Source organism: Pelobates fuscus, chromosome 12 (assembly GCF_036172605.1).
Source record: "Pelobates fuscus isolate aPelFus1 chromosome 12, aPelFus1.pri, whole genome shotgun sequence".
Lineage (NCBI taxonomy): Eukaryota > Metazoa > Chordata > Amphibia > Anura > Pelobatidae > Pelobates > Pelobates fuscus.
Genome location: NC_086328.1, coordinates 110871020 through 110898586, shown reverse-complemented (window position 1 = coordinate 110898586; position 27567 = coordinate 110871020). Strand labels below are relative to the sequence as shown.

The following is a 27567-nucleotide window of genomic DNA, read 5'->3' as shown; positions in this document are numbered from 1 at the left end:
TCCCTTTCTTCCCCCCAAATGGATCTTATTATTTTTCTTCCTATCCACACACTGTGGATCATGGTTTCTAAAGTACTGGGTTGTGTCATATTTTAACCTCACTGCTTAGCAGACCTCTCCTGGCCCTAAATGAACAGGTCCAACTGGTGGCTCAGTAGGCTCCCATACAATTTACAAGCAGATTGCAGACACACGTTCCATGTAATACACAGACACACTACATGCAGTACACACCACACCATGCATTTTACAGACATCTCACATAGCTCACAGACACATCACGTGTTTTAAATGTTCCAGATAAATGAAATTAATTTGATAAAGTAAAGTACCATGGTAGCAAACATCCCATAGCACTCTTTAAGCCCTAGTCCACTTCCCTCTCTACTGACAGTCAGGCAAACTCACTCAGCCACCACAGACGAGGGTTCCTTCCTGTGCTGCAGATCCAAGGCATCAACCAGAGCAGGCTGTAGCTATTGCTCCCTTAATCATCCACTAGAAAGGCAGCATTCATTCTGGAGTAAGAAGGGGTGGTGCTAGATGGAATCCATTGCTTCCTGCCACTCATGGGACCATGCCTGATAGAATGAAATCTGGGTATGCTTTCATCTCAGCTCACTACTTCTTGGAAACTCACTGCTGTCAGTCCCCTGGTGGTGTCAGGGTTGTAGTTGATCAAGCACGCAGAATAGTATCACACGTAGGACTAAAGATAACGTCTAACAGGACCTTAGAATGGCCGGAGTTAACGTACCGCAAAATAGTCAAAATACTTGCTGAGGTCTGGGACACAGAATGAGACACAACGATGAGGAAAGTTAGAAGTCAAGGATACCAGAAATCAGGGAAGTCAAAACGAAGCCAAAGTCAAATACCAGAAAAACACAATCAAGAACACACTCTCAGATAACCAGCTAGTCGAAACCACGACAGGGCACTGACAAAAAGGTAATTTGTGTCAGAGACAGCTGTAATTGGCTGTCTCTGACCTCTGACCCCAAAATGTAGGTGCGTGTCTATGACGTGATGCCGCACCCACGTCAGCGCCATCTTTGATGTGGGCAAAGGTAAGTTTCTTATAAAAGTCCAATTCACAGCGGTCGGCATTCCTAAGAACGTCGCACCTGCTGGCGACCAGAACGGAGGGAGACCGGGTCACTGCCCGCTGAGCCCAAGGTAAGTTTGAAACATCTCTGATGGCGTGGCTGCTTAGTTTGAGTGCAGAGATGCCGGGAGCTGTGACAGGTGGTACCTGTTGACATTCAACCAGCATTGCCTCCAGTAGTTCTGGCCCTGCACACTCATTAAATGAAACCACTCATGATGTATTTAGCCAAACAGATATAAGACCCTCAAGCAATAAATAAAATACTTGATCACACTGATAAACGTCATATTAATTGCTTTAAGAACTGTTATGCTAATAATCAATTCCTCTCTAGTGCTGAAACCATAACGCGTTGCCACTCCTTGGCCGCTTCCATATCCTGCCCATCTAATATAGTATTGGTCCTGCAATTACTCCTGTATGATGCTGACAAGCTACATTAATTGTAAGCACATCAACAGTTACATCTGAAAGAAGTAAGATCTGTCCCTCTTCACTATGAGTGAGACTTGCTTGACAGTGGAATAATCATAGCAACTACAGTTTGAATGATGTAGTTGCTGTGATAGAGAGCTGTATAACAGATCGAAGGCTTCTCCTGCTCTGCCCAGTTACTCAATTGTAGGTTTGCAAGTATGTGGCTTTTTAAAACAATATATACCTTTTGAAAGCAATTCTGTGAATACAGTGTTTATTGCATAGATACAATTTTGCAGATTTCATTGAACTCCTGAGAGTTATGCAGCTCTGCACTGGCTGAGCATATTGTTCTTCGCCAAAGGTAAAGGAGATCTGTATATTTAATAGCAGAGATCTCTCCATACTCCTCACTGTCATATAAAGTCATGGCTTGCTGAATCTTAGCTCTGAGTTTAGAGTTACTGAATAAGCTAGAATATGGAAATATTCGCTCTTAAAGAAAACGTTTTAAAATCTGTATACAACCTCCCTCATTTTCTAGCAATTAAATATTGTACCCCCAACTTCCCAATCCACTGGAAGTTTTTTAAATATTTCATCTAGGCAAGACAACTTTGACGTCTAAGTTTACCTTTGTTGGTACTTACTACTTATTTTTTCACACACGTGCGATTTAAAAACACAATGATCAGAAAGCCTTCAAAGACTTTATAATCTTCTTTGATTTGGGAAACATCCCTAAGCAAGGCATATCTCGTCAGTGACGTCGGCACACTGGCTTTTTGCCTGCGCCGGAATGGAGTAACGTTATGTCACTTCATTCCTATTCTCCCTAGCCAGCACTAGAAATGTCGGCTAGAAAGTTGCAGTTGCTATGGGAGGAGATCAGACTGAGCTGCAGTTGCCATGGGAGGTGATCAGACTGAGCTGCAGTTGCCATGGGAGGAGATCAGACTGAGCTGCAGTTGCCATGGGAGGAGATCAGACTGCGTTGTAGTTGCCATGGGAGGAGATCAGACTGCGTTGTAGTTGCCATGGGAGGAGATCAGAGGCACCTCCTGTGGTAGGCTTTTCTACTTTCCTCTGTCAGTCAATGCTTCGGCATGCTAACACATTGACTGACTGCTGGGAGAAAAACATGTTTATTATTATTTTATTATTTATATAGCGCCATCAGATTCCCCTAGTGCTGTACAATGTTTCTAAATAGGTTTTCCCTTTAATCTATACATTTGATAGCAAAACTGCTAGAACAATGTACACGTAACATCGTATGCTCAATCTATAGAGCATCTGTTTATTGGTGCATGACAGGTACCATTTCATGAAAAAAAAAAAGAGGTAATATTATATTTTACAAACAATCCCTGATAATCTCCAACAAACATTTTAACGAACTTCTTAACTACGTATTTAGCAGGCTGTAGTGATTATGGTGCTTGTTGTGTACCATTAGAAGTACCATAGTGCATTTTGTTATTTTTGTTGTTTAACCCCTTAAGGACCAAACTTCTGGAATAAAAGGGAATCATGACATGTCACACACGTCATGTGTCCTTAAGGGGTTAAAGAAAATGCTGTAGTGATTATGGTGCTTGTTGTGTACCATTAGAAGTACCATAGTGCATTTTGTTATTTTTGTTGTTTAAAGAGAATGCTGTAGTGATTATGGTGCTTGTTGTGTACCATTAGACGTAGCATAGTGCATTTTGTTCGTTTTGTTGTTTAAAGAAAATGCTGTTGTGATTATGGTGCTTGCAGTATTCCATTAGAAGTACCATAGTGCATTTTGTTCGTTTTGTTGTGCATGTATTACAGAGCTTTATCATTCCTTGAAACTGATACCTGGTATTTGATCATAGACAGCACCATTTTGGATGGTGGCACACATTCCTCAGAGGTAGGCTGTTTTTAGGGACATGTTTGACTGAAACCATTTACACAAGTGGCATTTTTTCCCCACTATGTACTCTGTAATACAACTTAAACAGAAATATGTTTGTTTCTCTTTAAGTATAGTTTCTGCCTTTTCCAGGCCCATTGCAACTGCTATTTAGATTTTTTTTTTTTTTTTTTTTTATCCATTGATAAAGCCTATATTGGTGAAACGCGTTTGGATATTGTACTGCCTTTTAATTGATGTTAATAAATAGATTTTGGTCATTTTACTCTTTTGTACCATTATCTTTTATTTACTTTTTTATTTTGTTCATTTTTTATTATAACTGCCTGGCTTTTTACCCAATTATCTCCTATACTCCAAAGAATCCTTAGGTGGGGATTATACCACCCGTGCCTGTATCATAGAGCAGTTAGCCTGCCCTATACATTGTGAGTATATTTTATTATATTTTATATACCAGCATTATTTTACTGAGAGCACTATTGCTGTTTTATTATCTTCTCCCTGAGCTCCTGTTACCATCTTAAAGAACCATTTCAAAGAACGCTCACCACATATCCCAAAGGCGGGGATTATACCGCTGTATGACTACTACACTAGAGCTAGTATAAGCTCTATTAAATGTGAGTGGATCTACTATATTTTATACTTTTTTATCCACTTTTGGAACATACTGTACCATCACTGTTCTTTGTTTTATTTCACCCCGGCTGTCTGTCACTACACCGAAGAGGATACTCATACCGCTGCAAGCTATTCATACCAGAGCTGGATTAAGCTCTACAAAAAGTGAGTATTATCTCTCCTATTTTATTTGGATACCTTTTGGATCACCCTTTACCATTACTATTTTCATCACTCATCGCCCTCCTCCATATACCTGCAAGGAGCGAAACTCTACAACTTCAGAGACCAACATAGGACCAAAGTTCCATTATACTGGACTCTATTTCATAATTACTACCTCAACCAGGACTTTTAAATTCATTTACTTTGCTCACCGGCGCAGTCCCATCCCTTTGTTTGTTTGCTATTTAGATCTGACTGGTATTGGCTGTGTTTAAACAGAGATGGGCCAACTCTCCTGTTATGATTCCAGTGTATAATAATCGTATCAGCCTCAGCCAGCGACAATAGCTCAAGAAATCCCATTATAAAGAATACAATTATTAAAGTGTCTACATGACAGAGACCTTTTCAGGTATCACCGTGGAAACCTATACTTTGTGCCTCTGTCCCTTATCCAACCCTGTCTGTGTGTATCATACAAATGTGTGGGCTACGTAAAAGATATGATGATTGTGTCAGTAGATAGAGCAGGCAGCCACAATTCACCCCCTAGTGGACATAAATTGTTCTACATTTTTACCTACAGTATGACAAGCACTGACCCCAGCTATTTCCAGAGCTCATAAGTTATAAAAACATATATAAACTTTATCAACTATTAAACACATACCAAAACCATGGCAAAATGATAAGCAATATAGACATTCATCTCTTGGTGCTGTAATAGGAAACGCATTTCACTGCTTATATGAAGGATGACATTGACTCAATTGACCATATTTTGAGAATTTTTGCATTTGTTATTTCACCTTTTCTTTTAAGAATCCCCCAAAAAAACATTAGTCAATAAATTTCCATCTGATGGAATGTTGTGAAAGCGGAAATAGTTTTTTTAATTTGGAAAAAGACTTGCTGGGTGCAGGAACAATGAATTGCAAGTGAAATGCAATTGGGACAATTATTTTAATGTTTTGCAGACACCATTTTATATTGTTTTTACATTGTCTGAACATTTGCAGTCCTTTGCTACTAGCCAGTCCTTAAATGTTACTCACCATTGCAAACCATAGTATACTCTCCAGGCAGCCAATGGCTAGTTGTTCTTTAAACACTAAGTTGTATCAAACCAAAAAATTGAATCGCAACCTTCAGGTTAAAATCACCAAACTAAGAATGAGTTAAAGGATTTTACCAAAATTATTATTTTTAAATGTTACAATATGGTTTGTAATTCACTCCAATTCATTGTATAATTGAATATTCACTAAACTATTCATTGTTGGGAATTGTCTAGATAATTTAAATTATTAACCCAAAATTGCTACACTGCAAATATAGGTGAACTGGAGAGTTTTTCGAATTCACAGTTTTGGCCTATTATTTGAAATTCTTTGGTCAATACCAGCAATCCGCAGTTTAGTAATTAACTCTGTCGTTTTCGTCTTAGTAACCACAAGGTAAACATTTTAGCATATCTTGATTTTTGGCATAAAATTTAGCTCATCCAAGATAAACACACTACATTTCACATTAAGGAGAGCTTTTTATAAACCTGTTGCCAATTAATATTTTGCAGGCCATGAACTACAATTTACTAAACAAATAACTAAAATAAATAAAGTTCTATCCTCTCAAGACATGAATAAGGTATCCTATTATTTATAGCAAAGCTATATCCGTTAACCCCTGACAATCCCTTTTTGTCCTTTATCATTCTTATTTCACATGCATTGGGTACCAAATTAACCTTATCTCTACAAAGACTGCTTGTAATTGGCCTTGTTATATTACTTAGACCTCAGACTTTGCTCTGAGAGGTTGGGGCTAATCTAATGTAATACAGAAGGCTACATAAAATGATAACCCAAAGATTACACGCAGGGCTAAAAAAACCTCCTTTTTTCTCCTTAATCTGGTCTTGCAAGGTGCACTTTTGAAAGTTTTAACGTTCGTCTTGTGCCAAATTCTCAGAATGTCAATGTATAGATTTGGTGTCAATCTGAGCAGCTAAGTCGCCTTACCTGATTTCTTTGGGAAGAGGTATCTGTTTTCTGAAGTATTCCACGGCTGTTGTTACTGGGAAGAAAAGAACAAGGCTGGGTTTGTTCTGTTAAAGTAATCTGTATCTTTGCTATTCATGCGTAACACATTCTATGCGAGTTACAAAGACCCGAGCTTTATGTGATTTTAAATATAAGAATGTTATAGTGTCAATGTCAGCTTACCCGTCTTAAGAAAGATTAGTAGAACCAAACGCATGTACAATATTATTTATCAAACCAGGCCACACGGTCTTAATTTTCATCTTTTAATGATTTTTTTTTTGGTCCTGTAACAAATCATTAGATCTAAAAAACATCATAAATACCAACGCCTGCCAAAAACCCCAGATATCCAAGAGAAGTCACTAAATTTGTGCACTGCCAAGCATATAACCGTCACAGCATCTTTTGCCCACGTTACAAATTGCTTTATTAATTGAATACTCTACATAGAGAGTGATTTGTATAACATGCTCTATAGGTAATTATTGTGTTTGAAAATGTATGCATTTTTATAGTAAAGTGCCGAAAATTAGAAGATGACATTAAAACTGTGCACATTTTAATTTGAAAATTAAGGAGAACAGTTAGGCACAATTGGTTGCAAGACACAGCCTCGTGTGCTTGTAGCCAAAAGGTTCACAAAAAATTTAAAGGTACAACTCAGCTTTGTGAGACTGTTGTTGTACTATATAATACTTTACATAACTATGTGCGCACTGTTGGGTGTGTACTACTTTGGAGAATATTGAAAATGGTAGTCTTCTTCTTAGAAATATATCATCTACTATGGTGTTCATTACAAGGGCTTTGATACATTGTTTAACACTGTAATGTGCTTTCCGTGTGGCAAAGTGCTCCCGCAATACTTTGGTATCTCTCTTTAATATAGTGCCAACAGTGTAAGTCAAAATCTGGTCATCATGTGTAGAAGGAATGCTGAATGGGTGCTTAGAGGCGGCACTGCTTACTGTCCTAATTTATACAGACTGAGCAAAACATAAATATAACAAGAATTTTACAGAACAGACCGTCCATGTTTATAGCATTATAACATAAAACAGGGCATTGTTGTCTTTTTTTTTTTATTCTAAAGATAAAACTCTGCAGTACGTAACACAGAAACATATACGGTACATGCTTAATAAGAGATCAGTGAGCTATCAACTCTGTAATCTACAATGTCAGCTCAGATACAAGACAATATTGCGAAGTAGCACTCACCTATCTGTAGTGTAGTTACTAGACAAGAAGGGATCTGTTGTGGTGACTGCTGAATGTGCTGGAATATAAAAGAATATTCATTATTTTTTTTAAGTTTCATTGCATAAAACTGCACCATAAAAAAAAGGAATATTAATTATCAGCATTGAATATTGCATCCACAAATATTTACGTTTAACAAAAGTTAAAGTGCTGTAAAAACTATAATTATTATTAATAATAACGGCAATAATCATCATATCGGTATTGTAATCTCTAAATATTCCGTCCTACAGAAAAAATGGCTGGCTACAAAAAGCATTCCATTTTTTGTGAGGTTACGGTACCCAAACATAATATCTTAATTGTAATGCATTTGGTCATTGAGTTATCTATTTATATTGACCAAGTGCCCAGGGTTCAGTGATAAATATCCTTCCCTTAAACAGTTAAAGGAAGAGTTAGATGTATCACGGTTGACCCTAACCTGAATCATTATAGATTACAATGTACGATGCTACATATACCTCTTGCTGGTAAAGAATTACCTAAAAATAATAGGATGCTCACCTGTTAGAACCCAGATACCATAGAGTAAAATGCTAAGTAGGGTGGCTGGACTTGACGATGAAAGCTCCATTCCTGCTGTGTTGTGTCTCCACACACCCTAAAATTTGCTTCCTGAACAGTGAGAGGGGACGTTGCTAGTTAGTTGTGCCAGGTACACATCTCTAACCTGCACTGAGCAGGTGGGATGCAGTACAGTACCTCTCTCTCTCTCACTCACTCCCTCCAATGCTTTGAGCTTACATTACAAGGCTGAGCTACAATTTCACTTCCAATCCCCACACTTTTTTTTTTCCTCCAGTACTTTATTGAAAAGGACCAACTGGGAGCACAAAACAGTCACACTTAAACAGAATGAAAAGATCTAATCAGAATTTCCCACACAGTGTTAAAACACAAACAAATAAAACATTGTATCCCACAGGTAGAGAACTGCACAATAAACTGGGGTTTTTAGTTTTGCATAGTAAACGGGAAAATACACACGCACACTTACACACAAACTAATACACACATTAACACACACTAACACAAACAATTTTTAATACACAAAATTAAAAATCAGAATAATACACACGAAAATTAAGAAAATAAGATTTTTTTACCTCAAGGAAAACACAAAAAGTAAGAGTTTTTATTTTTATTATATTTTTTCACAAATTTTGTTATCACACATTTTAATTTTACCCTATGAAACTCAGTATATTTGATATCTGTGTCCCAACTCCCACAACTGGGCCATCTCCATCTTGGCTCCCTATTAATCATTGTTATAAGCTCTGACCTTCTCTGTCGTCATAACGTGATAGCTAAACATATGGTTGGTCTGGAATTCTGAACACAGTTTGATGTGGCTTCTGCTAGTAGCTATTTCCACTTAACACCCACTTTGAATCGCTATTTTAATGTTTAAAAGTTGTCTTTTAGTAAAGGGACACTGAAGGTGACTTTTTGATTTTATTTTAGGTATTCCGTAAAATATTTTGAGACCAAAACAAAAAAAATTTTGATCAGAAACAATTTTGTACACGAAAGGCAATTTTTTTTTTCAAAATTTATCCTGACTTGAAAAATGTTACATTTTCAGCCTAATCGATTTGGCCGAAAATGGAACATTTTTGAATCAGAAGAAATTTTCTACAAAAAAATTTGGCTTGTGTACAAATTTGTATCTGATCGAAAAAATTTGTTTTGGTCTGAAAAACGTTATGGAATTCCTAAAATTAAAGCAAAATGTTGCCTACAACTAAAATTGTTCACCTTGTGCAAGTCTACAAGGAAGTGGAATCAATAATTTTGTCTCCTACTCTAATTCAATGTATGCCTTGACTGTGCAAGGACTCAACTTATGGAACTTGATTGTGATGTAAATTGCCACAATTTTAATATAGCTGTAAAAGAAAATATCAAGTATAAAACAACTCACACAAGTTACATGTGATTCTCAATGTTTTATTCAACGGTGCAATTGCCACTGACAGTTCCCCTTTAAATATCTGTCTTTATTATTGTGTAAAGGTTGTTGGTTAGAGTCAAAGGTTCCTTGGGGACTTCTATGTAAAGGGAAAGTTGACATGTCTTATCTATTAGCTCCCAGAGTGGAAGAATGAAAGATCAAACAAAAGACATCACCGTTTAAAAAAAATCAAATTGTTCTGTTGTCAATCTGGTGGTTTTCAAAAACCCCTCTGTCTGCACCCTGACCTCCCCTTTCTAATGGTTACTAGCATTGAGATATCTTATAACAGAAACTGCAACAACAAAAAAACAGCCACAGACAAGACTTTCCAAAGGGGGTTTATGAAAAGTCCTCTATTTTGAATGCTTTACCAAGTCTGTTAACAGAAAGTCATTAAAAATATCTTCTGCTCCATGTATTACATTTCTTGATCCTGGTTACTGGCCAGTTATTACAGTGAACCACTAAAGACACAACAATGCTATAAGCTGTTTGACTGTAAAAGTAAAAAAAAATAAAAAATTATATAGTGGATTTCTGCATACCTGGATAAGGAATATAAAATCCTTATTATTGGAAAAAAAGGGGCATTATTATCTATTTCTCGGTTTATCACCAAGATAAAACATAGACACGATTGTAAAGCCAAAGCAATCTTCTTAAGTCCATCAACAATCATCAACAAACTGTAGCTATAATGAAAAGACGTTACACTGAAATCTATAGTTTTAGTGTTATATAATATTTTCATTTGTAGAAAACAGCTTAAGAATTTAAAGTATAAAATGACATGTGGTTATAAGTCCTTGAACAAAAAATATCTGCAGGATGGTGGCCTTCGGATTACTTTATCTTTTATGGTATGTACCGCAACATACATACGATGTAGAAAACCTGTTCTTGAACATGATACATTATTTTTACAGATTCTCTACTTTATTTTAATTTCTATTGATGGCTTGACTTATTGGTGCACAGAAAAACTAGACTTGGGCACAAGTGAGAAAATTTGGCTCTGCCGAAATTAGACATTTTTTTGAAACATCCAAATTTCAGCAATTCTGTCGATTTAGATCAACAGTTTTTCCGAACTGAGATTGCAATTAGGAAACGGAATCAGAACAAAAATGTGTGAAAATGGGCCAATCAGTGTGCTGCAAAAATATGTGCATAATATAATATTAGATATATATAATGAGAGAAAAATTAACCAATTAAGGAAAAAATAGGAGGAGCAGTATAGAAACCTATATTTATATATTAAATTGTTATTAAATATATAATATATGAATATATTTTTTTTTTTACTGCTCTTAGTTTATATCCCTCTAATGGCCAATTCTCAGTTGATCTGTGAATAAAATCAATATTTAGTGACTGTCCCCTAGCATACAATTATATTTTTCCCATCAATCTCCCTGAACTGAGCATGTTTGACATTGTGCAATTGAGTTGCTCCATGATTCGAGTAGATTTAGGTAAGGATTTTTGGAATTCACCCCATTACCTAATCGGCCCAAAATTGGGTGAATTGCAGTTTGGACCAAAATAATTCTTCTACTCTAATAAAAACAAGTGTGAAATAGATTTATGTTTGTATCTCTTTTTAAAGATCTATGACATAGTTTTATGTTTGTATCTCTTTTTAAGAATCTGATGTATGGAGTTGGAATGTAGCGTAAATATAAGTAGTGATGGTGTTAGACATGCCCATCCAGCCTAGTGTTTACCAACGGGAAACTGAGAAACCGCTGTCAATTTGGAATGGGGAGAATTGCAAAATTGCTAAATTTGAGTTAAAATAACCTGATTGGAAAAATTCTCCTTCTCAACTATTTTCCTGCCCAGTACCTTTGTCCTTTAAACGCAATTCCCATGACTGAATAACAACCATAGTGTTATCTGTTTACACAGATAAGAGTGTGTACTCACTAATTAGATGAAGCAGAAAATTAGGAAAGTTTTTTTTTTTTTTCCCAGGGAGATCAATTAATCAGCTAGAGCTGGTAGGAGGGCTCAGTTGCTGAGTACACTAATTACTGCGCCTGTTTGAAGTTTGAGCATGCTTCCAGCCTCCAATGAACGTGATATTTCTGAGCGTGATGAACTGAGATCCATGAAGTTGGGTAATAGTAAAAGCTGTTCAAGTCGGTACTGAAGGACTTCAGTAAGAAGAAATACACTTTATACGTTTATGTTATTCTTTCTCCTGTTCTCAGAAAGTTATCTAATAACAAAATGTAAATTGCACTAGGTTAACAAACTTCATGTAACAAACTTAATGTAATATTTTGTAGCCATGAGAGAAAGAGAAAGCAGAGGCATATAGTGTAATTAAGTAATCACCAGCATTAAAAAGATATGGGTATTGATACTGAGCTAGTCTAATAGCTCTTCGACATGTGAGTGCAGTTTTTTTTATTTTCTCTCACATTAAAAAGTGCCTTGTCCAAAAAAGGATGGGGTTTAGAGTATTTTTTAGAACATGACACTTTTATAAAGGTCTTCTTTGTTCCTGCCTCTCCCTCTCTCTCTTTCTGCTTTTTCTATGCTGATTGCAAACAGTATAACTTATAGCAATGATTGACAGGGAGCTAAAATGAAGGTGCTCAGTTCCAGGAAAGAGAAAACATTGTGGTGTTAATTTCCTATATCTAATCTAATCTTTTTTTTTTTTTTTTTTTAGGTTTTTTTAAACCCCTTTTTTTAAATATATAAAAATATTTGATGCCCCAGGATGTGATCGTTCATCTTTAAAGGGACAATACAAACACTTAAGCATGTTATCTTGCTGAAGTGCTATAGGTGTGATGAGTGTGTCCTCTTTTTTCTATATTACCAAAAATGCAGATTTCAATACAAATTAGCAATTTTATAAAGTAACCTTGTTACACCTCGCTGACTGTCAATCAGAAAACCAGTCTTGTTACTTCATAGTTGTTTAGCTCAGTGGAGATAAACTCAAGAGGCAGCAATTGCCCAGAGCACCTGCCTTGCAAAGACTTCTCATTGAGCTGCATTGGGAAGTCTGTGATTGGACAGCCACAGAAAGTCTGGGCGGGGTTGGAAGGGGAGGGATTGCAAAGGCAGCAGACAAGATATCTGCAGCTTTTGCAAGCTGTTATAGATACACCCCCAATGGAAAAGATGCATAATTAAATCCATGCTTGTTTTCATTTGGGGATGTTTGAACTAAACAGTGATTTTTCATTTAATAATTTATTTTTGTATTTGAGCAGTGGCGTGTCCCTTTAATCAGAGGGTATTCTGGAAATAATTGGCCAATAATTGTGCAGAAATTTGGTGCAATCAACGAATGCTTCTATTTTATTTCTTTGTTACTGCTCCAAAGGTCTCACTGTGTGGAAACAACTGCCAAAGTTTTTCTTTGATCGATATGGGCAAAACAAAACAAAAAAACAACCAAAAATGAATTTCTAGATCCTTAAGTAGTAAAGGCATTTATATTATTTTTCATTCATACATATGTATTGTTATATTATTTATGTTAACTGTTTAAGTATTATATATATATTCCTACTCAATAAAGTAATCTGTGTTTATGTGTTCGTCAGATACATTTTATTGTTTTAATTTAGTCAGTAGAACTTTTAGCAAGTCTATTCCAGAATGCATTCCGTGTACGGACTGTGTGCTTATTAATTCTGAAAAAAACATTCCTTTCAATTATCTCTACATTGCTTTCAGCGGAAGGTTTGGACTAAAAAGCAGCTGACCTCTGTCTTAGACTAATGACAATTCCCACCCAGGATTTTCTGTTATCAGAGTTACTCCCTCTAGTGGACATTTATCGCAGTAACATGATTAAAGGATTCCATCATTATTATTTTATTATTCATATAGCGCCATCAGATTCCATAGCACTGTACTCTTCCAAATCAGGGGTTCCCAACTCAGTCCTCAAGTAACTCTATCAGTCCAGGATGTAGGGATTACCCTGTCGTTTCTAAAGTGTTTTTTTTCTTAAAGGGACTCTCCAGTGCCAGGAAAACATATCCAGGACCTGCAGTGCTCCTCTCCCTTCCACCCCCCATCCCATGTTGCTGAAGGGGTTAAAACCCCTTCAGTGACTTACCTGAATCCCGCGCCGATGTCCTTCAGTGCTGGGTCAGGCTCTGCCCAAGCTCCTCCCCTGCCGACATTAGCCGTCAGAGGAGACCTAATGCGCACGTGCGGCAATGGCCGCACTCACATTGGGATCTCCCCATAGGAAAGCATTATTCAATGATTTTCTATGTGGATTTCGGCAACGCTGGAGTTCCGCACATAGCGTGAGGATGTCCAGCGTCGTTTAAAAAACTTTTAATGTTCTCAGAGCACAAAAGTCCCTCTAGTGGCTGTCTGGTAGACAGCCACTAGAGGAGGACTTAACCCTGCAAGGTAATTATTATTATATTAATTATTATTAAAAAAAACTGCAATAATTACACTTGCAGGGTTGTGGGAGTTGGCACAAGACCACTCCAATGGGCAGAAGTGGTCTGGGTGCCTGGAGTGTCCCTTTAAAGCACCTTCGAGACAACTGGGTAATTTCTAAATCCAGGACTGGTAGGAGTACTTAAGGACTGGGTTGGGAATCACTGTTCCTAATGACTAACATGGGTACATTACAACTAACCCCTTCACTTCCACATCATTTCCAAAAGAAATAGAGTTTGTTTGTAATGAGAAAAACATGTAAAATGGGATTGGGATTCGGGGATAGTTTCTATTATATTTTAAACGTCTTGTTTGCTCTGTGTGATACAGATACGTAGTGTTTTTATATTCCTTCTATGTGGACATTATGTTTACATACAGACATTATTTTTACAATATGGTGGCATTTTTTAAGTTGCATCATGAGAAATTCCATATATTCCACACAATTACCTATTACCTACTAACTGTTTATTTGGCCATTTTATTTACCTATTTCTGTCACATCTACTGTAAATCAAAGAAATCATATTTCTTCTTCTATTCGAATATTTCATGCTCTACCTGAAACACTGTAACATTGCAAAATATTAGATAAGAGATAATTTATTGCAATTGTCGCTTCCCCTGGGACCAACACCCAAAATTAAGTCCCATGTCTTCTTACTGAGTGCCTATTGGTTGTAAAAATCACATATTATTAGTAATGCTTAGGGATGTGCATCGGGTAAATTTTCGGTTCGGTTTGGCATACCGAAATTCGGCAATTCGGAACTTCGGGACTTCGGCACTTAGGGAGCTATCTACCAAAAGGCAGAAAGACCTAAGTTGGTCTTTCAGCCGAATTTACTAATACTAAGAAAAAATTGTCCTCCCCCCCAGGCGCCCACCCCTGAGTGGTGGGTGGGGGCCCTGAATACCAATAAGGGGGGAGACCTATTGTCCTCCCCCATGGCCCCCACCCCTGAGCGGTGGGTGGGGGCCCTAAATTAGTATAAGGGTGGGACCTATTGTCCTCCCCCCTTGCCCCCACTCCTGAGTGGTGGGTGGGGGCCCTAAATACTAATAACAAAGGGGGACCTATTGTCCTCCCCCCTGGCCCCCACTCCTCAGCGGTTGGTGGGGGCCCTAAATACCAATAACAAAGGGGGACCTATTGTCCTCCCCCTGGCCCCCACCCCTGAGCAGTGGGTGGGGGCCCTAAATAACAATAAGGGGGGAACCTATTTTCCTCCCCCCCGGCCCTCACCCCTGAGCGGCGGGTGGGGGCCCAAAATAAAAATATAACCCCCCGAGGTGACTAGGGGTCCCCAAACCCCTAGTCACTCACTCCCCCCAAAATATTTAACCCCTACCTACCCCCTAACCCTAAAAATAGTGAGGGGGGACCATTAACTAGGTACCTGAAAATAAAAAAAAACTTACCATTTGATGTCTTCTTTTTTGTAACATCTTCTTTTTTCAGCCCCAAAAAAGGCCAAATAAAAATCCATAATAACCAATGTACTTAAAAAAAAAAAAAAGCGCCAAAAAAGAAATCCATGTTCACCCATGGAGGGCTCCGTGCAGACTGAGCTCTGCAGGGCGGGGGAAGGCTTATAAAGCCTTGCCCCGCCCTGCAATTAGGCACAGAGCACTCTGGTTGGTTGGTTGGTTTAAGCCATTAAATCAGAGTGCTCTGACAGGTAAATGAAGAGACTGACAGGTAAGTCTCTACATTTACGTGTCACAGCACTCTGATTGGTTAGCTTGAAATCCAGCCAATCAGAGTGCTCTGTGTCATTTTACACAGCGTGGTTAAGTTCTTTGGAATTTTCCCACGCTGTGTAAAATGACACAGAGCACTCTGATTGGCCTTCCCCCGCCCTGCACAGCTCAGTCTGCGCGTAGCCCTTCATGGGTGAACATGGATTTCTTTTTTTGCGCTCTGGTTTTTTTTTTTTTTAAAAGTGCGTCAGTGATTATGGATTTTTATTTGGCCTTTTTGGGGGCTGAAAAAATAAGATGGACATCAAATGGTAAAGACATCAAATGGTAAATTTTATTATAATTTTTTACAGGTACCTAGTTAATGGTCCCCCCCTCATTATTTTTAAGGTGAGGAGGGTAGGTAGGGGTTAAATATTTTTTTTGGGAGGGGGGTGACTAGTGGTTTGGGGTCCCCTAGTCACCTGGGGGGGTAAATTGTTATTTAGGGCCCCCACCCGCCGCTCAGGGGTGGGGGCCAGGACAATAGGCCCCCCCATATTCTAATTTAGGGTCCCCTCCTGCCGCTCAGGGATGGGGGCTGAGGGCAGGACAATAGGTCCCCCCATTATTTTACTTTAGGGCCCCCTCCCGCTGCTCAGGGGTGGGGATCAGAGTGGAAGGCCAATAGGTCACCCCCCTTATTCTAATTTAGGGCCATCACCCACCGCTCATGGGTAGGTGCCGGGGGGAGGACAATAGGTCCCTCCCTATTCTTCTTTAGGGCCCCAACCCATCGCTCAGGAGTTGAGGCCGGGGGGGAGTACAATAGGTCCCCCCCCTTATTCTAATTTAGGGCCCCCACCCTCCGCTCAGGGGTGGGGGCCGGAGGGGAGGACAATAGGTACCCCCCTATTCTAATTTAGGGTCCCCTCCCGCCGCTCAGGGATGGGGGCCGGGGGGAGGACAATAGGTCCCCCCCATTATTTTACTTTAGGGCCCCCTCCCGCCGCTCAGGGGTGGGGGTCGAGGGGAGGACAATAGGTCCCCCCTTATTCTAATTTAGGGCCCCCACTCACCGCTCATGGGTAGGGGACGGGGGGAGGACAATAGGTCCCTCCCTATTCTTCTTTAGGGCCCCAACCTGTCGCTCAGGGGTGGAGGCCGGGGGGAGGACAATAGGTACTTCCCCATTATTTTAACTTTAGGGCACCCACGCTGCTCAGGGGTGGGGACCGGGGTGGAGGTCAATAGGTCCACCCCCTTATTCTAAATTAGGGCCCCCACCCACCGCTCATGGGTAGGGGCCGGGGGGAGGACAATAGGACCCCCCCATTATTTTACATTAGGGCCCCCACCCGCCGCTCAGGAGTGGGGGCCGGGGGGAGGACAATAGGTCCTCCCCATTATTTTACTTTAGGGCCCACACACGCCGCTCATGGGTGGGGGCTGGGGGGGCGGGGGAAAAGGGGCCTTCCCCTTATTTTACTTTAGGGCCTCCACCGCCGTTCAGCTCACTGTTTACTAGACATGCCCCTACTCGCCTAATCTTTACTTAGTATTAGTAAATTTGGCTGAAAGACAAATTTAGGTATTTCAGTCTTTTAGTAGATAGCTCCCTAATACCGTGGGAATTAGGGAGTTATCTACTTATTTATTCCTGTCATTCCAATGACAGGCTAAGTAACTTACATTTTATATGAATGTGTGCTACTTGATTGTTGTAAGTGTTGCAAATGCTTACAGCTGAATCCTGGCTATGTTTGTATACTTTTTATTTAAACTTGTATACAGTGTAACATTCTTCATTCTTCCACTGGGTAGGTATATTAGTACTTAGGCAATCCTGTGATTCAGAACTTCGGCACTTTGACACTTCGGAACTTCTGTACTACGGCAATTCGGCCATTAGGCCATTCAGAAGTATCTGAATGTCCGAATTGCCCGAAATTCGATTTACATTCGGACTGAAATGAATTGCACATGTTTAGTAATGCTTGGAAAAGGATTAAGTTCCTACAGGGCCCTACAAAAGTTACCATCCTCCCCTCTTCATTCTTCACCTACAGATGGTATATTGAGCCAATGAGGCTCCTGTCTAACCGCTGGAACATATGCAGCCACCTAATGTCACCTTATGGTGAATCCTGTCCTGGTAAGGCTCAGTGTTTACTGTTGAAGCCCTGCTGTCCCAGAACAGAAAAGTCAATTTGGACAGTGGGAATAATGTAAAGATGTGTTGCTTAATTAATTTCCGCATGTTTTGTATTATAATTGAACAATGAGTCAATCAGTTAATTTGTGGATTAACACATTATATTGGAACCTTTCAAAAGCACTGCTTTGTAATCTGGAAACCCCTCTACCAATATTTCTATAAAGGATCAACATATGTACGAAGAATTGAAAGCAAAAAAGAACATGACTGTTAAGTGGTTAATGGTTCTTCAGATTGCCGCCACCAAGTGACTGTAGAAAGAATACTAAAGCTCCTGATTAAATGTTACGGCCGGACTAAAGTAAGGACTGTGTCTATATTATAAAACAAACATACACCTCAGCATAGGAAATATAAGCAATGGTTTGCATATGAAGATGAATGTATTGGGACATTTAAAGAACAATGTTGTATTTATTGACTGGCAAGCAATTGCAGAAATAGTGTAGGAGTATACATGACTTGCTTCAAATGAGTAATTATGGATCTGAAAATTAATAGACTGCTACATAGTATAAACATCATATGTGATAATGGTTGCAGGGACCCTCCTGGCACCATAACAACTTAAGCATAATAAAGTTGTTATGGTAACAGGGGTTTCCTGGCACCGACTTACCTTTAGCGGCTAAACCATCAAATTATTCTGCCCCCTCTTCCTGCTCAGAAACTTTAAAGAGGAATCTGACTGTCAGATCAATCAGTAGCTCCCCATTCACAAAACAGCTTGGGAAAGGTACGTATTCAGCTAACTCTCTCAGCCAATCTGCGACTCCTCCCAAAGTTTTCAATAATAGAATACAGAACACTAAAAAAAAAAAATGAAGAAAGGGCAACTACTGAGGAGTAATCAATTCCTCCTGTAGTGTAACATACCACTAATTTCGTATATTTTATCTTTTATCCGTTCGGGAGTTATGGTATCCAAACACTATATGAAGACCACCCATTAGAATCATTAGAACGTTCTCACCTGGTAACTTAAGTGCGAAACCGCAAGGGGAGTAATTAATGAATGCTTCTCCTAGGTGGCTGCCATTTTGTGTAACCGAATGCACGTGGTCGACAAAAGGGTGGCAGCCATTTTGTCTCCTGAACGTAAGCAGTGGTCATCCAGTGCCTGGAACTCTTTTCAGCTAGGCAGTTGCACGAACCCCGGTAAAGGTTAAACCATTGTCCGTTCTATTTCCCGACCAACTATGCGAATGACTTTAGGGAGATGAGAACTAATGGCGGAGAGGAGCATTTGCTTCCCGAAATTAATTGAATCCCTTGCATGGTTTTCACACAGGAACCCCCGAACAGAGCATTAAGAAAACTGGGCAGACTAGATGGGCAGAATGGTTCTTACCTGCTGTCACATTCTATGTTTCTATGTTTCTATGTTTCACCTATTTCTCTGTAACTGTTTAGGCTATCATCTCGTGTCCGGCCGGTCAAAACTTTACCCCAGTAGCAATCCAATTCTACCAAATGTATCTGAGTGATACTTGGCCAGGTTGTACACTCAGATCAGAGCTATCCGGGGATATAACTGGGGGGGTCCTAGTTAAGATGGGGGTACTTTTGGGGTACTGTATATTTTGTATAGGTTTTTCTTTACCTGAGAGATAAATGAATTACAGTTTTTATCACGCAATTATCTCTCAGGCACAAAGGACCCTGGGAAAGAAAACCCTGTTATGTTGTGTTAGAGATCCCTGTTAGGGGTCTGTGTATAAAAGCCGTGTGTCGCCAGAATAAAATCAGTTTACTCCCAGAACTATGTTTGTCTGGTTACTGGGGGGAATAGATGCCTGCATCTGTGATGGTTCCAGTGTGGCTGAGAGGAGGAATTAGCAGAGGTATCCATTCAGGTTACCCAGGGTCCGCTACACTCCCATATAGACCAAAGTTTATGTGGACATAGAACCTACGACATAATATCTGGACACGGAATCTCTGGTGGAGATTACAAATTGATTAATAAGATTACAGGTTGTAGCCAATTTGCAGTTAGTACTCATCTGCACCCAAAGTGATTTAATTGAATAATCTGTGGAAAAGTTGGCAAGAGAATAGGAAGGACCATGGATTCAGTTCAGAGGGTCAATGAACTAAACTTGTCAGAAAATCTTTTGTTGTGGCCAATATATGGCCACTACTGTAGAATTCCACTACATATGTGTAATGTCCCTTTATGCCTACAGTCTCTCCAACAAAGGTCACTCAGGGTCATCCCCATGTGAAAAATTTAATTTGGGCAGTATACCACCACAATAATATTTAATGCATTAGTGTTTGAAGGGTTACCAATATGAAAACCTTAGCAGCTACCCCCCAGATGTCCTCCCATGCGCTACCCTCCTAAATCAGATTTCCTTGAGTATATACAATAGGGTATATACAATATTTGCCAGCCAGAAATGCTGATTGGTGCACCAGTGCAGAAAATCAAAGTATTCTACTTATCATTTTGTTATTTTGTTGCAAATTAAGCATAAAAATTGTCTAAAAAATGGATATTTGTTTTAGCTTACATTATTAAAATCGGGTCTGCACTTCCTGCTTCTGACATTATCTGGAAGAAAACACTGAAAACTCCAAACTAGGTGACGTGTTTAACCCCTTCCTGCAAATGAAGGGCTTTACCTCTATTCGGGTGGCATAGCACACCCTAATTATTGGGTCCTCCTGTAAGCCAGGATGCTTACCCTCCACGATCAGAAGGATTACCTGATAATTGGCAGCCAATCCTGCCCATTGAAGTTATGTGAATGCAATGACACGACTCAGATAGGGGTGATTGACAGATTGCCTGCATGGTGAATGCCTGGGTTGTCAGGCAGATTCTCCAGTGTATAATTAATAAAATAAGCTTGTTATATATAAATTATATATATATATATATATAAATACTATATAAATACATTTAGAACCACATTTATATATGTGTAGACAGATAGATATGTATATAGGTAGATCTATCTATCTATCATTTATATATAATTATACTGTGTTATTAACTATATATTGGGGGAAAACATCATAGTGCAATATTGTTAGATGGTAGGATAAAATAATGGAATGAATTAGAGTAATATACACTCACATTTGGTAGAGCTATCCAGGAGCTCTACCGTAATTCGCTTGTACGGAACAATCCCCGTCTAAGGATCTATATCACAGCGGGTAACTCCAATATTCCAATAATGGTAGCGATATGGAAGGAATATAAAAAGAAAACTCCAATAGTATAGTATGTTCTAATTAAAATGAATAGAAATACAATAGAAAATGTGGTACTCACATTTACAAGAGCAGAAACTTGCTCTAGTATAACCAGCTTGGGTGGTATAATCCCCACCGAAGGATACAGTAACCAGGAAGTAAAATAGTAAATAGGTGTATATAGCTTTAAAATGTAATAGTTAATGACAAATATATAAAACAAAATGGCTATATATAAAAAGAAAGTCCCACTTTACGCGTTTCGCCCATCAGTCTACTTCAGAAGTGTGAGAGAGTTTTTATAAAATGTCCTTTATATAGGTGATATGCTTATGAATAATAACTTCATGGTGTGTTCAATATCCTGTGATCACTTGTGGAACGCACGCGTCATACCGGAAGTGACGCAGCATCACCACATGGAGTAATACTATGTGTTCCAGCATCGGCGGCCATTTTGAGACTGTGTGCGTTCCATTTGGTTCCATTCCATACGGTCTCAAAATGGCCGCCGATGCGTTCCAAGCTGAGATTCACAGTATTACTCTATGCAGTTACGTTGCGTCACTTCCGGTATGACGCATACGGCCTCAAAATGGCCGCTGATGCGTTCCAAGCTGGAACACATAGTATTACTCCATGTGGTGACGCCGCATCACTTCCGGTATGACGTGTGCGTTGCACAAGTGATCACAGGATATTGAACACACCAGGAAGTTATTATTCATAAGTATATCACCTATATAAAGGACATTTTATAAAGACTCTTTCACACTTCTGAAGAAGCCTGATGGGCGAAACGCGTAAAGTGGGACTTTCTTTTATATATAGCCATTTTGTTTTATATATTTGTCATTAAATATTACATTTTAAAGCTATATACACCTATTTACTATTTTACTTCCTGGTTACTATATCCTTCGGTGGGGATTATACCACCCAAGCTGGTTATACTAGAGCAAGTTTCTGCTCTAGTAAATGTGAGTACCACATTTTCTATTGTATTTCTATTCATTTTAATTAGAACATACTATACTATTGGAGTTTTCTTTTTATATTCCTTCCATATCGCTACCATTATTGGAATATTGGAGTTACCCGCTGTGATATAGATCCTTAGACGGGGATTGTTCCGTCCAAGCGAATTACGGTAGAGCTCCTGGATAGCTCTACCAAATGTGAGTGTATATTACTCTAATTCACTCCATTATTTTATCCTACCATCTAACAATATTGCACTATGATGTTTTCTCTCTGTTTTTATTTCTGAGGGTTTACAAGAACCGTTTATACTTTTTATGTACGTATATTTTAGATATTAATTATTATTTGGGGCGCGGTTCCTCTTTCCTTCTTTGCATTCTTCTTGTCACAAGGTTGGGAACCTTTGTATTGGTTACCGCTGCCTATTTATTATTGTTTATTAGAGTGAGCGCCTATTATATTCTTTTCTATATATTGGGGGATCTGCCTAAAAAGTCAGGCAGAAATACCAGAGAATTTAATTTGCAATCCTATAATTGACCATATGGTTTCAAAGGCAACCTAGGCCCAGCAAACCAATCTGGCAAACTAAAATTGACAAGCCGTACTGTTGTACTTGTGAGACAGCACTGACCACAAATATGAGTGTTTTAGAGCAGTATATTTTTATAATGACAAGTATATAATCTGCAAAAGTGCAGTTTTTGTGTAAAGAAAACAAAAACAAATCCGAACACTACATTTGGTCAGGGTCTGTGACTAGGTGGCTACAAAAAAAAAAAGACTGGACATACCCCATTTTGAATACTCTGGGTTTTCTACTATCGATGGAGGTCATTTTCATTTCTGGGATGCCATACAGTCATTCTTAAAGGCAACATAGGTCCAGTAAACCAATCTGGCAAAGTTTAATGCGTAAAAAAACGAAATGGGCAAGCTCTTTATTGGACCCTGTAACTTTGCAAAACACCATAGAACCTGTACTTGGAGGGGGCGAGGGGAGGGCTTAAAGGGGAGAGGTATCACAACATACAAATATGTGTATTTTAGTGTAGTAAAAGTTAACAGTATTGTGACATTCACAGTTACAATGCCATACAGAAAAAATAAATGTCTTAATTTATTTAGATTTTATTCAAATTAAATATATTACATAGATATTTGATGTGAAATGAAAGCCCTATATCTCCTGAGTCCTGAACAGAATTATATATCATAAGTGTGGGTGCACGTAATAAGAAACATTGTAATTATAGCTGAACAGACAAATAGCCCAATTTCTAGGTTTTGTTTTATTTCAGAACTTGTACAAATTGCCCCCGTCCTTAAGGGTTTAAATGTGAGAAAAGCGGTAACACAATTAGCAACTGTGTGTTTGTATAAAAATATCACAACAGAATTACATCCCTGTGTGCCAGCTGCAACAAAGTCATGTATTATGTTGTTATTTTGTCACATTATGTATAAAAATATGTACAAACGTCAACATTTTAGATTGCTTTATGTATCTGAAAGATATGAGCATTGTAAGTAAAGTAGCAAACAAAAATAATAAACATTTGCAAATGTTCCCCATTTTGTTGACATGTATAAACCCCATTCAGACACCCTTACATACATTTAATATACATAAAGACAATAAATATATCCAATTAAATTCTACATAGTGCTAGGAATGTAAATACTATGTATGCATAAAACAACCTGTACAAAATAGTTGTAAACCAAGTGATATCACTACAAAATATTTTTTTAATTGAAATATATATATATACATATAATAAATCTAAATTTGTTGCCAAATAGTTCCTCAATTATACATCACTTATAAATAATCTATAGTTATAATGCATTTATTAACCTCTAAACACAGCATTTTTTTAAGTTTTGCCTGTAGCAGTTTTAATATTTATTAAGGAAGTAAAAATGCACCCAGTGCAGTTATCAAAACAAGTAATGGATACATTTCATTTCCATAATAAAATAAAACAATGATTCCTATGTGAGATAACGTGATCCCTGTTGATACATTTCTCTGGCAGTGAAGGGGTCAATAGGGTTAACCCAAGCCTTGAGAGCAAGTCATAGGGAAGAGGGATAATTCTGACCAATGGCAAGGCAGCTTTCATTGAGCACCAGGAATCTGTCCCTGTCTGACCAATGAGAAAGTTTCTCTTGTGTGTCTCTCACAGGCTGCTTTGCATATTCAGTTTGCTAGGAGAAGCAGAGGGATCATGTTTTGATACATTATCCACCTGTCAGGTGCTCCCTGCAGCCTCTAAACAATGGAGAGGAAAATAGCCAGGGAATTCAGACACAAGGTAAGAACCCCCCTGCTTTCACAGCATGGCTGCCCAGTGCCTGCTGAGACTTAGTACTCACCAGGGCACCTTTAAGGAGGCAGCCCCCAGCCCATATCCCAGGAAGGAGCCCTGTTCACATCACATATGTCTTGGACTATGGACCCTGTGCTATCAATTAACCAAAGGAGAGACACTATGGCTCTTTGTACTGAATGCATTTACCAAGGCAAACATCAGTCACAGGACAAGTGTTTAGGCTTGCAAGAGCTCTCACTTTTATTATGGGAGGTGGGGGTATTAATTAAATAGTGTATTGAAAACTGAATTGCAACATGCAGACTAAAACAATCAAACTGTGATTGGGTTGTTTTTTTTTTTTTTTTTTAATCATCTATTTTGGCCTAAATTTTGAAATGTAATTTTCTGTTGACTGCAATTCACTGTTTAGTGAATGAACCCAGTTGTTTATTATTATTTATTATTATTTTAGCAAATTAATAAAAATAACATATGAACTTAAATCGCACAAGCTTGCGAAAAAAGACCATATAACCATAAACCTATAATAAATATATGTATTTAAGAATTGCTAGTATTGCAATGCATTAACTATATAAGTGCTATATTGGGAAACTGAATTTTGTAAATTAACCTACTGAGGGGCATGCTGGGTTGTTTGCTTTTTTTATGAAAAGACTGTGACGCTGTATGAACCGGAAGGACTTTCTCTAACATTTTTAGGGTTAACTTTATCCAAGCATGTTTGTTGTAAGGCCTGTAATATTTTTTAGACCAGAGCATAACGGAGATAGTGTAGTAAATGCTGGCGCTGCCTATGAAAAGTATAATTTCTATAGATTAATATAACACAGAAATTCAAATGTTTTCAATGCTAGAATGGGCCACAATTTAACCATCTATTGATAATGAAAATGGTCCTGAAATTGATCATCTAAAGAACTTAAATTTCCATGTTGGAAAGTAGATTTATAATTGAATTGATAATTGAGTATTTATTTTTCAGTAATATCATATTTTCAGACTGTTCCTGGGGGCATAAACCTCATCCGTCAGATTATTATTATATCCTAGGAGAGGTATTGAGAGGTATTTTGAATTGTCCCTTTAAGTGATCCGATCAGTATATAAAAAATAAATTAGGAATTATAATAACTGGGTGCATCGGGAAAGAGATGCTGGGACTTTTACAAAGAAAACATGAAATGAAAGAAAGGGGATAAATATGTATGCAATCCCTCCAATATCAATCCAAATATAGAATGTTTTTTATATAACCGGAATATTACTGCATTCCCATATTTAATACTATTCAAATCAATAATATTTCCTTTACACAGCATTGTCTCAGACCTGCTTAATGTAATGGGAGCTGCAATCCAAAACTTCTGGAGTGGCAGAGAATGAGTCTCATGGGAGTGGACAAAAAAAAATAATTTTAAATTTTTCCTAAATTAAATATAGATTACAAAATCTAGGCAAAATTTGCAATTCTTTAAAAAAAAAATTACCATTTCTGTTTTAGACCGAATCTTGCCATTTTAAATCACTATAATTTGGGATTATTGAATAACCCTATAAGTAAAGAATAGTTTTATTTTCTAAAACTTTGATAACAAAGAACATTATTCCCCCTGGGGATTATTTAAAAAAAACAAAAAATGGGAGTTTTGGCAGTAATTAAAATTAAAAAGTAATTAGGTATGTACTGCATTGGTTAATATGCTATATGACTTTGATGTCTTTTATATACCTCATGTAAAATGTGATGATTTTGAAACCTTTTAACAAACATTGTAAAAATATAATTAAAAAAAGTGATCTGCCCATTATATCTCCTCCTGAATTGACTCCGGTTACAGCGGTTTTGAAACATTTCTAACTTCAATGCACTCGTGAATAACTCTTAACTGTCAGAATGAGTCACATGGCATTGAGATGTATCCTTCGGAAATAAGACGAGTGGTGGAGGAATGTTGTGCATGTGAGCCATGCCTGTGCCTTAACAGTTAGAAATCAATATATTTTGCTGGTGAATGCTGTTACCATACTGCTGAGAGCAAAAGGACTGCCTGTTGGAAGTATTTTTTGCTCCCCCTTGTAAGACAGTTCTTCTGGGTAGAGTCTGAGGTTTTCTCTCTCAGTATCCTAGTGTTTTACAAGAAAAATGCATGATTTTTGCTCAGCACATACAGAGGTAAAGTGCACAGAGGAGCTTCACCAATGTTGTGGATGTGAGGGTGGCCGATGAGCTCATCCTTAGTGTCATGAATGACATGGGTGATAATTCTGCACATGGGCACTTATAGAAACCATCATGAAAACACACAGTCCTCAAACACTGAATTTACACTGGTTTTGCTTCGTTTTTGCTAGCGGTAGGATGAGCGCATGAAGGGGCTGCATGCTTTTCATAGGTGTTCCTCATATGCAACACATGTATACTTGATGAACTGTTGTACTTCTTCTGGATATTGTAAGGTGCAGACAATCTATCTACATTTAAAAGAGCATTGTAGCATTAGGAATACACATCTGTATTCCCGACACTACAGTCTTGATGTGCCCACTTTGTTCAGGCCCCCTCCTGTGTTAAACTAATAAAAATAAATTAGTCACCTTCTCTCCTGCGCAGAGTCTCCCGCCAGGATGATGGCCCAATACAATGCTTCTCATAGTGGAGCATTGGGGATCGAAGGAGCATGTGCAGCACTCGCTGTTATTTCCGGACTGTTATTTCCTTGCTCTCATACCCAGAGAGCCTCAAGGCCGAGCTTCTAAGCCTTCTAATTAGTAAAATAAAGGGATTTGGGGGTAGGACAAAGGAATTGGACTAAAGGCACTATAACAACAAAGATGAAGTTGTTATAGTGCCTACATTGTTCCTATAAAGTGAACCTGGGATCAGTTTTTTTCAATTCCCATAGGTCGGCTCCAAATACAATGAGTAAATCATATATCACAGGGATACATATATTCAATGTAAAATTTTGAGATATATTAAGTCGAGTTTTTCGGCACATTTTTTGTGCTGAAAACCCCCCACTCGACTTATACTCGAGTCAATGTCTGTATTATGGCAACTTACATTGCCATAATACAGAGAAGGACCGCCAGGCTCCTTACAAGCCCGGCGGTCCTTTTGGGGGCTGGCAGGAAGCTGTTACCTTTACAGCAGCTCCTGTCAGCTCCCTTCTCTCTCCTCCATTCCAGT

The 27567-nt window shown here is 38.4% G+C and overlaps 2 protein-coding genes across 4 annotated transcripts in view; one reads left to right on the top strand and one right to left on the bottom strand.

The window, feature by feature from the left end:
- The window catches only part of OTOG (otogelin), a 211484-nt gene extending 189980 nt beyond the window's left edge, over positions 1-21504 (bottom strand). Inside the window, exon 1 of the mRNA XM_063437518.1 lies at positions 21445-21504. Coding sequence (XP_063293588.1) covers positions 21445-21504 — 60 coding nt within the window. The remainder of the gene's footprint in view (positions 1-21444) is intronic.
- Positions 21505-24253: 2749 nt separating this feature from the next.
- USH1C (USH1 protein network component harmonin) overlaps positions 24254-27567 on the top strand; it is a 105707-nt gene continuing 102393 nt past the window's right edge. For all 3 annotated transcript variants that reach the window (XM_063437921.1, XM_063437923.1, XM_063437922.1), the window contains exon 1: positions 24254-24353. In XM_063437921.1, coding sequence (XP_063293991.1) covers positions 24318-24353 — 36 coding nt within the window. In that variant the 5' untranslated portion in view covers positions 24254-24317. The remainder of the gene's footprint in view (positions 24354-27567) is intronic.